The sequence below is a fragment of the Blennius ocellaris genome (genome assembly GCF_963422515.1).
Source record: "Blennius ocellaris genome assembly, chromosome: 1".
NCBI classification, from domain to species: Eukaryota; Metazoa; Chordata; class Actinopteri; order Blenniiformes; family Blenniidae; genus Blennius; species Blennius ocellaris.
The window spans coordinates 2,045,160-2,058,098 of record NC_137650.1 but is presented as its reverse complement, the minus strand read 5'-3'; the positions used below and the strand labels follow the sequence as shown (position 1 = coordinate 2,058,098).

Sequence of the window (12,939 nt, the reverse complement as noted above, 5' to 3'; positions counted from 1 at the left end):
ACAACTAGAACAATGTCTGCCTCCAGTGTCATGGCTGCCAGTCCATGGGTGTGTCCCATTAGTCTCTCCTTTCCTATTCACTTTTCCCTAACCCCAGAAGTGTTTAAGGCCCTGTTTACACAACAACGATTACAAGTGTATCTTCAAAACTTTGTTCACTTTTGGAGGTTCCGTTTACATGACACCAGTGCGCGGATGCATGGTATCCGCGAAGGATCTATCCCGGCTCCCAAGGTGGTAAAGATTCTTTCAAGGCCGCTATTCCCTCCTGCAGAGACTTCTCGGAGGCCATGAGCACTCTTACTGCACATGCACGCATCTCTCCCCCTCCCTCCGCTCATTCAGTTGAAAACAAACATGGCGGACTCATAGTGGTTTGACTCGCAGTCCATATTCTAGATTTATCATCCATGTCAGTAGTTTTATAGTTGAGACTCTCCCCTGATTAGTATCCAATACGTCCATACGGATGTCGGGTTCTCTCAATTTTCTTCATGTTTATAGCGTACTGTTCTCTGCACACGTCTAAGTAGTTTCATTACAAAATCAACATTGCCCTCCTGTGGCCTGGAATACTCACTACATTGTTGTCTCTGTCCACTGCTGCAGTGTAAACACACTCCTTTTTTTTTTTTAACAAATTAGGTGTCACGTGAAATGTTGTCGTGTAAACAGGACCTAAGTGTTTGCTATGATAAGGAGCGTTGCAATTCTCAATAAGCTAAGGAAAGGAGGCTCAATGCTTCCTTTATAATCCTTGTGTGAGAGGGGCAGTGGGGGCAGAGCAGGGAGGGGGTTGGGTGTCCTGACAGCCTCGTGGGTGAAGCTGTACCTTTGTCGGCTGGTCCTGGCTTGGAGTATCCGCAGTCTCCTCCCCGATGGCAGCAGGCTGAACAGGCTGTGTAACGGGTGGGTGGATTAACTGGGATGCTGAGGGCCTTCCGGGTGAGGTGGCTCTCGTAGATGTCCTGGAGGGCGGAGAGAGAGGCACCGATCATCTTTTCAGCTGCTCTCACGATGCGCTGGAGGGTTCTGTGGCAGGATGCAGTGCAGGTGCCGTGTCACAGGGTGATGCAGCTGGTCATGAGTGACTGGATGGTGCCTCTGTAGAAGGTGCACATGATGGAGGGCAGGGCTCTCGCTCTCCTCAGCTTGTGGAGGAAGTAGAGGCGCTGGTGAGCTTCCTTGGCCAGGGATGTGGTGTTGATGGTCCAAGAGAGGTCCTCTGTGATGTGAACACCCAGGAACTTGGTGCTGCTCACATGTGGTGGCCAAATGAAACTTCAATGAAGCTTTATGAACCATTTTCTTTATTTTCTGACTCCACAAGATGGCGCTCTTGGTTTGAAGATAGAGCCTGAAAGACTGGCGATGAAGTGTGCTTTCAAACATTTATTGAAAAGCCACTGCCATCTGGTGGCTTCAGGAAATACAGACAGTGTTTCATGAAGCTTCATTTGGCCGTCACTACTGCTCACCCTCTCCACCGTAGCACCGTTGATGGACAGAGGGGGGTGCTGTATGTGTGCTCTCCTGAAGTCCACAACCATCTCCTTCATCTTCTCCATGTTCAGGAAGAGATTGTTGTGGCTTCACCACATAGCCAGGTGGCTCTACTGAGTCTGGTAATTTGTCTCATCCACGTTGCGATGAGACCCACCACTGTCGTGTCGTCCGCAAACTTTATGAAGAGGTTGGGCTATTCTCTTGGAGTACTGCCTCTTAGCCTTTCTGTCCTGAGGCCCCCCTGGTCTCCTGCCCTGAAGGACTTCCGAACTTTCAGAAGCCTGTAGACCTCCCTTGTCAGCCACAGCTTCTGGTTGGCCCGAACAGTGACATTTTTGAGGTACGTTACGTCGTCAGTGCACTTGGCGATATAGGCAGTGACTGTGTCGGTGTACTCCTGGAGGTCTATAGTGTTGTTGTGGGTGGCAGCCTGTTTAAACACACCCCAGTCTGTGGTGTCAAAACTGTTCTGGAGTGCCTCTGAAGACCCTTCAAACCACACTCGTACCAGCTTGTGAACTGGTTTGGTGACTTTAACCAGTGGTCTGTATGCCGGCATAAGTACGACAGTGATGTGATCCGAGGCACAGAGGAGGGGGAGAGAAAAGCATCAATTGAAGTGAATGAAGCTTCATGAACCATTTTCTTTATTTTCTGACTCCACTAGACGGAGCTCTTGGTTTGAAGATAGAGTCTGAAAGACTGGTGATGAAGTGTGATTTCAAACATTTGTTGAACAGACAGCGCCATCTAGTGGCTTCAGGAAATACAGACAGTGTTTCATGAAGCTTCATTTGGCCGTCACGAGTAAATGGGACCAGAGGTCCGTTTCACAAAGCAGGTTTATCGATAACCCCAGGTCAATTAACACCGAGTTGAGGGAAATGCGGGATTTTCCATTTCACGACGGGAGGTAACTCCAACCAGAGGAAGAGGGGTAACTCCAGCCTGTTTCACAAAGCGGGGTAACGTCAACTCTCGGTCAGTTACCGGGGCAACAGACGCTCTAGAACTAACCTGGTCGGGAGCAGGTTTTTGTCAGTGAACCTGGAGTTTTGCTCTGGCTCCGCCCCCTTTCAGACGGACACAGGATTTCATTTCCTCATTCAGCGGGGGAGTTTTGGCGAAACAGTTCTGCAGTGCCTTATTCCCGAGGCAAAATAGACGTGAACTTTTTCCCCTCAACATGGTGTGTCTTTTTGATAATGATCCGATTGATGAAGGCGCAGCGTTACTTCGCCGAGAATGTAATATTGGCAGACAGATCATCATCAGACCATAGATGTACTGGCATTTCCAGACACCTTCCTTTTCGAGCGGTACCGTTTTACTGCAGAGACCATTATGTACATCCACAGTTTAATCGGTCCGTACATTAGCACCATCACCAGCTGAGCCTTGCCCTGACGTCATAGCACATATTGTGTGTTGCGCTGCGTTTCCTCGCAAGTGGCAGTTTTCTGTACAATATAGGAGACGCAGAGCACCTGAGTAAGGCCACTGTATGCAGCCAATCAGAAAGGTGTGCCTGGCCCTAAAAAGGTTTTTAGCAACCTTTGTTGTTTTCCCTGGAGAGAAACCTTCAAGAGTCATCAAGGAGGAGTTCCACAGGATTGCAGGTGAATGATGAGATCCATTAAATAAATATGAAATAACATTCTGTTAATGATATTGTGCTGCAATCTTAGAGTGGGATTAGTCATTTTCCTGTCTTTCAGGATTCCTAAATGTGATAGGCTGCATCGATGGAACGCACATCCCATCAAAGCTCCTTCACAGAATGAAGCAGATTTTGACAGGGGTTACCATGACAACCCCGGCTGCTGACCCCTTACCCAGACCCTGAACCAGGCCCCCAACAGAACTTCAACCGGGCTCACTGCAGGACAAGAGCCCGGGTGGAGATGCCCATAGGCCTGCTGAAAGCCCGTTTCCAGTGCCTACGTCACCTCAGGGTGACCCTGAGAGGGCCTGTGATATTATAGTGGCATGTGTTGTCCTTCATAACACCCTGCCCTACGTAGAGAGGACCCTGCCCTACATAGAGAGGACCCTGCCCTACATAGAGAGGACCCCGATGATGATGATGAGCCCATTGACTTGTCAGCTATGCAGGACGGCAGAGCTGTTAGAGACACCATATGCCATCATCACTTCGGGGTCTGATCACCACCACCACCACCACCAAATAAAGACATGATGCACAATTCATTTGGTCTTCTTTATTTCCTACAAATACAAGAGCTAGTTTAGTTAATGTAGTTAGTAGTTAGCATAATTCACCTGGGACTGCACACCCACCCTTAACTGGTGCTCCAGTAGTTATATTTCCAGATCTGCCTTTCTAATCTGGCGGTCCAACTACTGCATTTCCTTAGCAGTTTTTTCCATCTTCTGGAGCAGGTGGAGTCTATAGATCTGTTTTACAGATAACTGGGAGGACATTCAATTATTACAGTTGGACATGAATTCAGATTCAGATTCAGATTCATTTTATTTGCCATTTGCAGTAAAACCACATTGGAATAAATTTGTAAAAGTCCCCAGTGTGCACAAGACAGGTACAGCCATAAAATAACATTAATTAAAAAGTACATAAATAAAACAGGATAAAAGTACAGAAATAAAACAAACAGAACAGTAAACAATTGACACTGTGAAATCGATCGACTGAAACAGATTCAATAAAGTGCAAGATCATTCAGTAAAGTGCTGTTTAGACTGATAACAGCTTGTGGAAAGAAGCTGCTGGCATATCGAGATGTCCTGCATCTCAGCGAACGATATCTTCTGCCAGAAGGAAGAAGCTGGAACAAGGTTTTTCCAGGGTGGCCAGAAGAGTCATTGACGATTCCAAGTGCTCGGTTTAAAAGTCTGGATTTATAAAGGACTTCCAGAACAGGAAGCTCACAGCCCACAGTCGTCTTTGCAGAGCGGAGCACCTTGTTTAGAGCTCTCCTCTCTTTGTCTGTGGTGTTACCAAACCACACAGTCACAGAGCCAACAAATAAACTTTCAATGGTGCAGCGATAAAAATTAAGCAGAATCTTAGAGTTAGTGGTAAATTCTCTAAGTCTACGTAGAAAGTAGAGACGCTGACGAGCTTTTTTAACAACCCGGTTAGTGTTTTTGACCCATTTCAGGTCTTTAGAGAGAGTTAAACCGAGAAACGTGCACTCCTCTACAATCTGCACCTGGGAGTTATCAATAATGACAGGTGTGTGAGAACTGTTCCGGCTAAAGTCAAAGACCAGTTCACATGTTTTTGATGCGTTCAGCTGGAGGTTGTTAGCTTTACTCCACTGAACCACATTTTGGATCTCTGCTCTATAAGAGGAATCATCATTATCACTGATGAGACCGATGATGGTGGTGTCATCAGCATATTTGATTATCAAGTTAGAGTCAGAGGAAGATACACAGTCATGAGTGTACAATGTAAAAAGCAAAGGGTTAGGGTTAGTTAAAAAGTCAGTTAAAAAGCTAAAAATCCACTTACACATGGTGTAGGAGCCATTCTTTTTTGTTGTGCATGTATTTTATTTTTAACCACAAGGGGTAGTGTTGTTTCTGTTGTGTTTCCTTGCCAGCAGCAGGTGCCCAGCTGCTTAAGATCAGGGAAGTAATTAGTTTGAGTTGAATGGTGGTGGGGAAAACACACAGTTTTACCTAGATCCAGAGGAACAGAGAAACCTGGTCATTTCTGTTTTGTTATTTACCTTTATAATTTTGTTACAATAAATGGGAACCTCACCCAAAGAGACAACCTGCAAATCTTCATTTTTATTTTTTCTCTGGAGTTGAGTCAAGCACCTTCTCAACCACCATTTCATGTGACTAGAAAGTTTTGGTTTTTTGGATAGTCACAACACATGGCAACACTCAAACCGAGAGACATGAGCTTTTCAACCAGTTTACCTGGGACAAGGCAATTAAAAGCAGAGCTGTAATCAATGAAAAGCATTCTCGCGACAGATTTGCTATTGTCCAAGTGACTGTACACAGAGTTCAGAGCAAAGGAGATGGCATCCTCAACACTCCTGTTCTGTCTGTAAGCAAACTGGAGCGGGTCAACACTCACAGGGATCTGGCTCTTAATGAAGTCCAACACGAGCCGCTCAAAAGTCTTCATAAGAACAGACGTGAGGGCCACAGGACGATAGTCATTAAGGCAAGACACAGGAGTTTTCTTAGGAACGGGGATGATGGTCGACTCTTTAAAGCTGTTCGGCACAGTGCAGTTCCTTAGCGACAGGTTGAAAATGTCTGTTAAAACAGGGGCAAGTTGCTCAGAGCACAGTTTCAGGACACGAGGAGGGATGCCGTCCGGGCCTGGGGCTTTCCGGACTGTGGTCCTGGACAAGACCCGCTTGACTTCCTCCTGAGTCACGGTGAAGGCACCTTGATTGAAACAATCAGGGAATACAGCAGGACAGGCATCCGCAGATTCAAAGCGACAGTAGAACGTGTTAAGCTCATTTGGCAGAGCTTGGCCAACAGATGCAGTTTTCCCAGCACTAGGTTTCCAGGACGTGATGGCTTTTATACCGTTCCACATGCGGCGAGGGTCAAAATCTAAATAACCCTTTAATCTGTCCCCGTAACTGCGCTTTGCAGATTTAATCGAATGTTTCAATGAGTAGCACTTGAAGGCCACTATATCATTAGATTGAAACGCCAAAGCACGCTCATGAAGTTTCAGTTTCACTTCTGCGTTCATCCATGGGTTCTGACTACAGTGATCCTTAATGACCTTCTGTGGGACACAGCAGTCAATGCAAAAGTGAATGTATCCAGTCACAGCGTCACAGAATTCATTAACATCATCTGACTGAAATACAGACCAGTCAGTGGCATCAAAGCAGCCCTGTAGCTTCATGTTAGTCTCCTCAGACCAGCACTGCACAGTGCGAGAAGTTGGTTTATGTTCCCTGCTCCTCTGAGTGTACGAAGGAAGAAGGAGAACAGAGGAGTGGTCAGACTTCCCAAAAGGAGGTCTGAGACTGGACCTGTAAGCTTCCTTCACATTGCTATAGCAGTGATCCAGAATTTGTGCTCCTCTTGTAGCTTGAGTCACATGTTGGTGAAAGTTCGGGAGTACAGTTTTTAAATTACATTTATTGAAGTCACCAGCAACAATGATGACTGCATTAGGATGAGCAGCCTCATGTTTGTGGAGGATCTCGCTCAGATCATGAAGAGCTTCAGTATAGTCCGCTCGTGGGTGGATGTAAACGGCGCATAAAAATATCACCGAGAACTCCCGGGGAAGATAAAAGGGGCGACAGCTTAAAACCAGGCATTCCAGATTGGCAGTACATGTTTGGTTCATGACTTGAGTGTCCGTGCACCAGCTCTGATTAATTAAAAAGCACACACCTCCACCTCTGGATTTCCTCGTGGTTTCCTTTTCTCTGTCTGCGCGGTGAGCAGTGAATCCCGGGGGCTGTACGGCTGAGTCCGGGACGTTCGTGTGGAGCCACGTCTCGCTGAGACAGTACATGGCGCAGTCTCGTGCCTCACGCTGGCTCTGGACCCGACACAGGAGCTCGTCCGTCTTGTTCGGCAGAGACTGGACGTTTGCCAGGTACATGGAGGGCAGAGCGGTCCTGGAGGAGCGGCTTCGAACGAGCAGACCGCCTCGTTCTCCCCGGTGTCTGCACTTCCTCCGCCGGCTCGTGGTACCCGGCTCCACGCCGCGGAGAGTACGGCGGAGACGCCCAGTCCCCTCGCTCTGTTGGCGGCCACTGTAGCGGCCCGTTTGCCCTGCTCCACGGGCCTCTCGAGTGGGGCACTCGTGGAAGCTAATGCACCTCAGTTCAGGTAAGATTCGCGACACAACGCAAACTTGATCCCGAATGTGGAGAAGTGTCTCTCGGTCGTACTTCACAGTAGCAAGTCCACAGGATGAACCTCTGGTGTTTACTGAACATCTGTCTCACTGTCAGTCCTTGCAGTGGATGTTGAGGGATCCTCATGCTGCTGCCCAGCCAGGCCCTGTTAAAAATAATGTGTCAATACTTCAGTGTAGACAAAATATCACTCTTTATTCCACCACAATGTTTCAGAAATGTAAACGGGATGAGAACTATCATACCTCTATAGACCTTTGTGGATCCTCCTCTGTAAAGGCAGCAGACAGGGTTTCCTCGTACTCTTCATCCTACATGAATATGTTTCAGTATATTTAAACTCCCATTTTGCAAGATCTTTGGAGTGTTGCCTACTTACAAGGTCTGTTGTGGCATGAGGGGGTCCAGCAGGCAGAGAGCACCATCACAATCTGTTGGGTGACAAAAAAAAGACATGATGGGGAAATAAAGATGAACAGAAATAGGCTTAAAGAGATATATAGGCCTCGGCATATTCTATATTATGAAGGAAGTGGTATCTTGAGGGGTGAGCTCTGAAGAGGAGCTCCTCCAGGGATTCCCTCAGCCACTGGCCTCCCAACATTCTGGCTTAGGGCTCCTCTGCCTCTGTTAAAGGTGGAGGTGCTGGGCCACCACCCGTTTTACAGGCATCTGCCTTCTTTCTGTTGGCTGAGTAAAGTCTGCGTTAGTTTAGCCTGAGTTATTTGACAGCACATGATGTGGGCGAGAAGACATTTATGTGTTTGAAAACAGCATTATGTTGGAATAAAACACCTCACAGTCAAATGGCCACTTGATATTAACTGTACAATGTCACACATGATCGACATTACGTTAAGAAATGTATTGATTAACAACTAAATTAGCAGCGGTCTTACCCGATTGGACAATGTTTTTATATTTCATTTTCAGCTGCTGCCAAGAGGCTTCTCCCCCGAGGAATTGCACCTAAAAGAAATAAATTAACAAGCTACCATCCAAGCAGTATTCCCTTGCTATAATATCGCGATGACAAAGACGTTTGAACTTACACATTCACTTGAGCAGCAATCTTCTTCCACGCCGCCTCCCTCTCTTTAGCAGCTGTTGCATTTTTTTTTTTTTTTTAAATATGTTCATATTCGCCATATGATGGGATCAATACTTCCTGCTCCACTGGCGTAAAAAACTCCGCCCTCCGCATCTCAGTTGTCATGGTGACTCGTTGAATCGGGGCTCCATTGATGCGGTCTTTTTAGAGTCGTGGTGCACGCGCTTGACTCCAGGTGAAACTACTCCGAGTTCATCAAACTGATCAAAATCCGGCGTCGTGAAACCGAAAACTCAGTGTTTTCTGTCTCCAAGTAACTCAACTCAGAGCTCGGTGTTAAGCCCATGGCTTGTTAAACCTGCTTCGTGAAACGGACCCCAGACCTTGTTGATGTAAACACAGAGTCCCCCTGCTGCGGCTCTTACCTCCTTCGACAAAAGCTCTGTCTGCTCAGCAGCATGTTAGCCACTCAAGCTGAATGGGAACAGTTAAGTCATGTTTCCGTGAATACAAAAACGCAGCAGTCTCTCACAGTCTTCTGAATGTTTCGTAGGAGACAAATATAGTCCAGCTTGTTATCCAGAGAGGGTACGTTGGCCAGTACCATGGTGGGGATGGCCGGCTTATGTGGGCTAGCCGCTAGCCTAACTCAGATACCGCTGCGCTTTCAATCAATCAATCAATCAATCTTTATTTATATAGAACTTTTTATACATGAAAGTAACACAAAGTGCTTCAACAAGAATTAAATACAGTGCAAAGATAAAATGGATGAATAAAAAGCAGGTGAACACACACGCACACATGCACACACACACCATAAGTGAAGACATGCCTAGTGATATGGAGACATGGCAGGACACCGAGGACTAAGGTGAGGAAAGGGACACATTTGGGCCGTCCACACTGGGGGCGGCACAACTTCAGACCACAGGGGGCGCCGCCCCACAGATCCCCCCCCCCCCCCCCCCCCCCAACCGGGCAGACAAGCCAATCCCACCGCATACGCGGGGGACCAGCCAGGTGCCCGGCAGGGAAACCCATGGGACGGCTCCACCAGCGGCAAAACCGGCCACCACCAGTGTAGCGCCCCCTAGAGGAACCACTGGAGAAAAAAAAGAAGGTAAAAAATTAGATAATTATCTAAAATAAATAAATAAATAAATAGAAGTAGATAAATACATTGATAAAATACACAACTATATACACACATACATATATAAAATCAGTTAAAAGCCTGATTAAAAAGGTGAGTTTTTAACCCTTTTTTAAAAACCTCAACAGTCTCTGCAGCCCTGAGGTTCCCCGGCAGGCTGTTCCACAAACGGGGGCCATAGGAGCTGAACGCAGCCTCCCCGTGAGTCTTGGTCCTCCTTTGAAGGACAATTAAAAGGCCGGTGCCGGAGGACCTCAGGGCCCGCGAGGGTTGATATGATAAAAGTAGTTCGGATAAATAAGAGGGTGCAAAACCATTAAGACACTTAAAAACTAGTAAAAGAACCTTAAAATCGATCCTGAAGCGAACGGGGAGCCAATGCAGCGATTTTAAAATAGGCGTGATGTGGGCCCCCCCTCTGGTCCTCGTCAGCACTCGTGCGGCAGAGTTTTGTAGGAGTTGTAGTGTTGATAAAGTTTTCTTGGGGAGACCAGAGAGCAGGGCGTTACAATAGTCAATTCAACATGAGATAAAAGCATTAGCACCTCCGGGTTTGCCTGAGAGAGAAATGGGCGGACTCTGGCTATATTCTTCAGATGATAAAAACCAGTCTTTGTGACATTTTTGGTGTGTGAGATAAAATTAAGCTCAGAGTCAAAAGTTACGCCCAGGTTTTTTACAGATGAAGATGAGTTAAAATCTAGCAGTTTTGGTAAAAGTTTCTCTCTCTGGTGTTCAGGACCTATAAGTAAAATCTCTGTTTTGTCCTGGTTGAGCTGGAGGAAATTTGCTGCCATCCATGACTTGATATCTAAAATACAACTAAAAAGGGCATCAATCGGCCTTGAGTCATCAGGAGACACGGCCACATACAGCTGTGTGTCGTCAGCATAGCTGTGGAAGCTGACGCCGTGTCTCCTGATGACATCCCCTAGTGGCAGCATGTATAGATTAAAAAGGATTGGGCCTAACATCGACCCCTGGGGAACCCCATAGTGGATTTCATGGGTACCTGAGGAACGTGTATCCAAACTTACAAAGAAGCGTCGATCTGTGAGATAAGAACTGAACCACTTAAAAACATTACAAGAGATGCCAACCAGATTTCTAAGTCTGTCAAGTAAAATACAATGATCAATAGTGTCGAAAGCAGCGCTAAGATCCAATAAAATCAAGACTGTGAGTTGTTGGGAGTCTTGATTGTGCCTGATGTCATTTAAAATCTTTAAAAGGGCCGTCTCTGTGCTGTGGTTCTTCCTAAAACCAGATTGATGCTTCTCTAAAATGTTATTTGTAAGTAAAAATGTATTTAATTGATTAAAAACTATTTTTTCTAAAATTTTGCTAAAAAATGGTAAGTTGGATACAGGGCGATAGTTATTAAGAACCTCGGGGTCTAAACTGCTCTTCTTCAGAAGGGCCTCACCACCGCCGTTTTAAAGGCGGCGGGGAAAACACCGTCTGAAGAGAGCAGTTGACCATGTATAAAAGCTGTTCCTCAAAGAACCCATAAAATGACTTAAAAATGACTTTCCCCTCTTCTGCTTCCTCTCATGCCGCCTGTGGCACCTCCACTCCAGGCGAGACACAGGGGAGATCGTGGACGGGGGGAGGGGGGGTGTTGGTCTCCAGAGCAGACTGCAGCCACGTAGCTCTTCCTTTAGTGCAGGGTTTAACTCAAAAACCCCAAGCAGGAATTCACGTATATATTTGTGCCAGACACGGAGGCGCAATGAAGACATACAAAAACACTGTGACTCACATGACAAAAGACAGAAACACCGGTTTCATCTGCCTTGAACAACTTTAAATGATCTAAAACCCAGATCCCAACTCGAATGTTATGCGGACATTGTAAAACGAACACAGTAAAGTTTTTGTACAGCCTATTGCATTGATTATTTATTCATCTGGCAGTTGTTTCACTTTAGTTCCTCGTAGCCTGGTAGCCTCTTTTCTTTTGATTTCAATTCAAGATTTAAAATTTTCGGTCTGCTTTCAGTGACTTCAGTGAGTGCTGTTTTCATGTAAAAGCACTGCAATAAAATGCAAATAAAATGTATCATTTTGTCTTGACAACCTGGTCATCGAAACAAGGCTTCAGTAAATAAGGCCAATAGTTAGTTAGATGAAAATACCTGCTATAATTTCATGAATGTAAAAGCAGCATCTGTAAATATTTCCTTTAGCAGTAATGACAATGATTTATGCTTTTAATCTGTAGACTTTCATGGGTTTGACTCATTAGCAGTTTTGCCTTTACACATGAGCACTCGTTCCAACTGGGCAATGGACAGCAGGAGCTTGAGACCATTTACTTTGAAAGGTATTGCAATATCTCATCCGGAAACATCACAAATGTGGAAAATGATAAAAAGTGAGTGTAATTAGTGCGTTGCTCCATGAGAGTTACAGATGTTGCAGAGTAGATGAGAACCGCTGCCTCCACTCCTCTGGAAAGAGAAGACGAGCTGGAGGAGGAGCAATATCTCTCAGAGAGCCAGGTGGAGAACCGGACTGAAAGATGGAACGTTGGAGAACAAACCATATGTCAAATCACGACACAAATTTCACCCACACATTCATGCTGAATGTACACGTGAAATACTCATGTATTCACTGTTTCAATCAACTTTTAGACCATTGAATTAACTTCTAAACCATTTCATGCACTTTAAATTCTTTGCATTCCGTTCTTTGTCCTTTGACCAAATCCGACACAACTTTCACCCCCAATCGACAAACTCACACCGTCCGGTGTTGTGACAGTCTAGTACAGGAATTTCCAGTGTAACAGAATAGCGGCACCCAGGAGGGTGCCATTGTTTGGCATTGTTGGGTGCAGAATCCCTACAAAAAAATAAAGAAGAAAAAACACAACTCAAAACAATTCAGCAAACGACTGAACGATCAATTGTCTCTCTTCCTTCATGTGTAAGTCCTGGGGCTCCCAGACTGCTGCATGTTGCAGACGTGTGTGGATAAATACCAGTTTTCTTGATGGGTCCACAGAACCTCCAGTCAAGGTTTTACTGTTTCAGGGTGATTTACACAGTTCAAAGGCTCCTAGGGTGGCTCGCCATCCGGTTTCTGTACCTGGAGTCCAATCTGTGATAGGGTATCAGAATTGTCCTGCTCCAACCTTAAAAGGCATGATGTATGAATTAAATAATATACTTAAGTAACTTAAATCTCACATTCTGCAGCTTTAAATTAAACAAAAAGTTCATAAAAGTAAAAGTTTTAGCTTAATTAACATAAGCATCACTCCTTGACAGCAGCTAACAAACAAAATAACATAAAACAATAATTCTGCTATAATAGTTTTCCACAGTCATAAAACAACAAATACATGGAGAATATTCTTAATATGA

General features: G+C 45.5%; 1 protein-coding gene across 1 annotated transcript; it reads left to right on the top strand.

The window, feature by feature from the left end:
- Nucleotides 1–2,317: 2,317 nt before the first annotated feature.
- On the top strand, nt 2,318–5,132 carry LOC308147300 (uncharacterized protein; the record flags this gene model as incomplete). The annotated part of the gene is given in 5 exon segments (XM_080519407.1): nt 2,318–2,329; nt 2,922–3,008; nt 3,432–3,462; nt 3,465–3,526; nt 5,097–5,132. Coding segments are annotated over 5 exon segments (228 nt in total).
- Nucleotides 5,133–12,939: the final 7,807 nt, after the last annotated feature.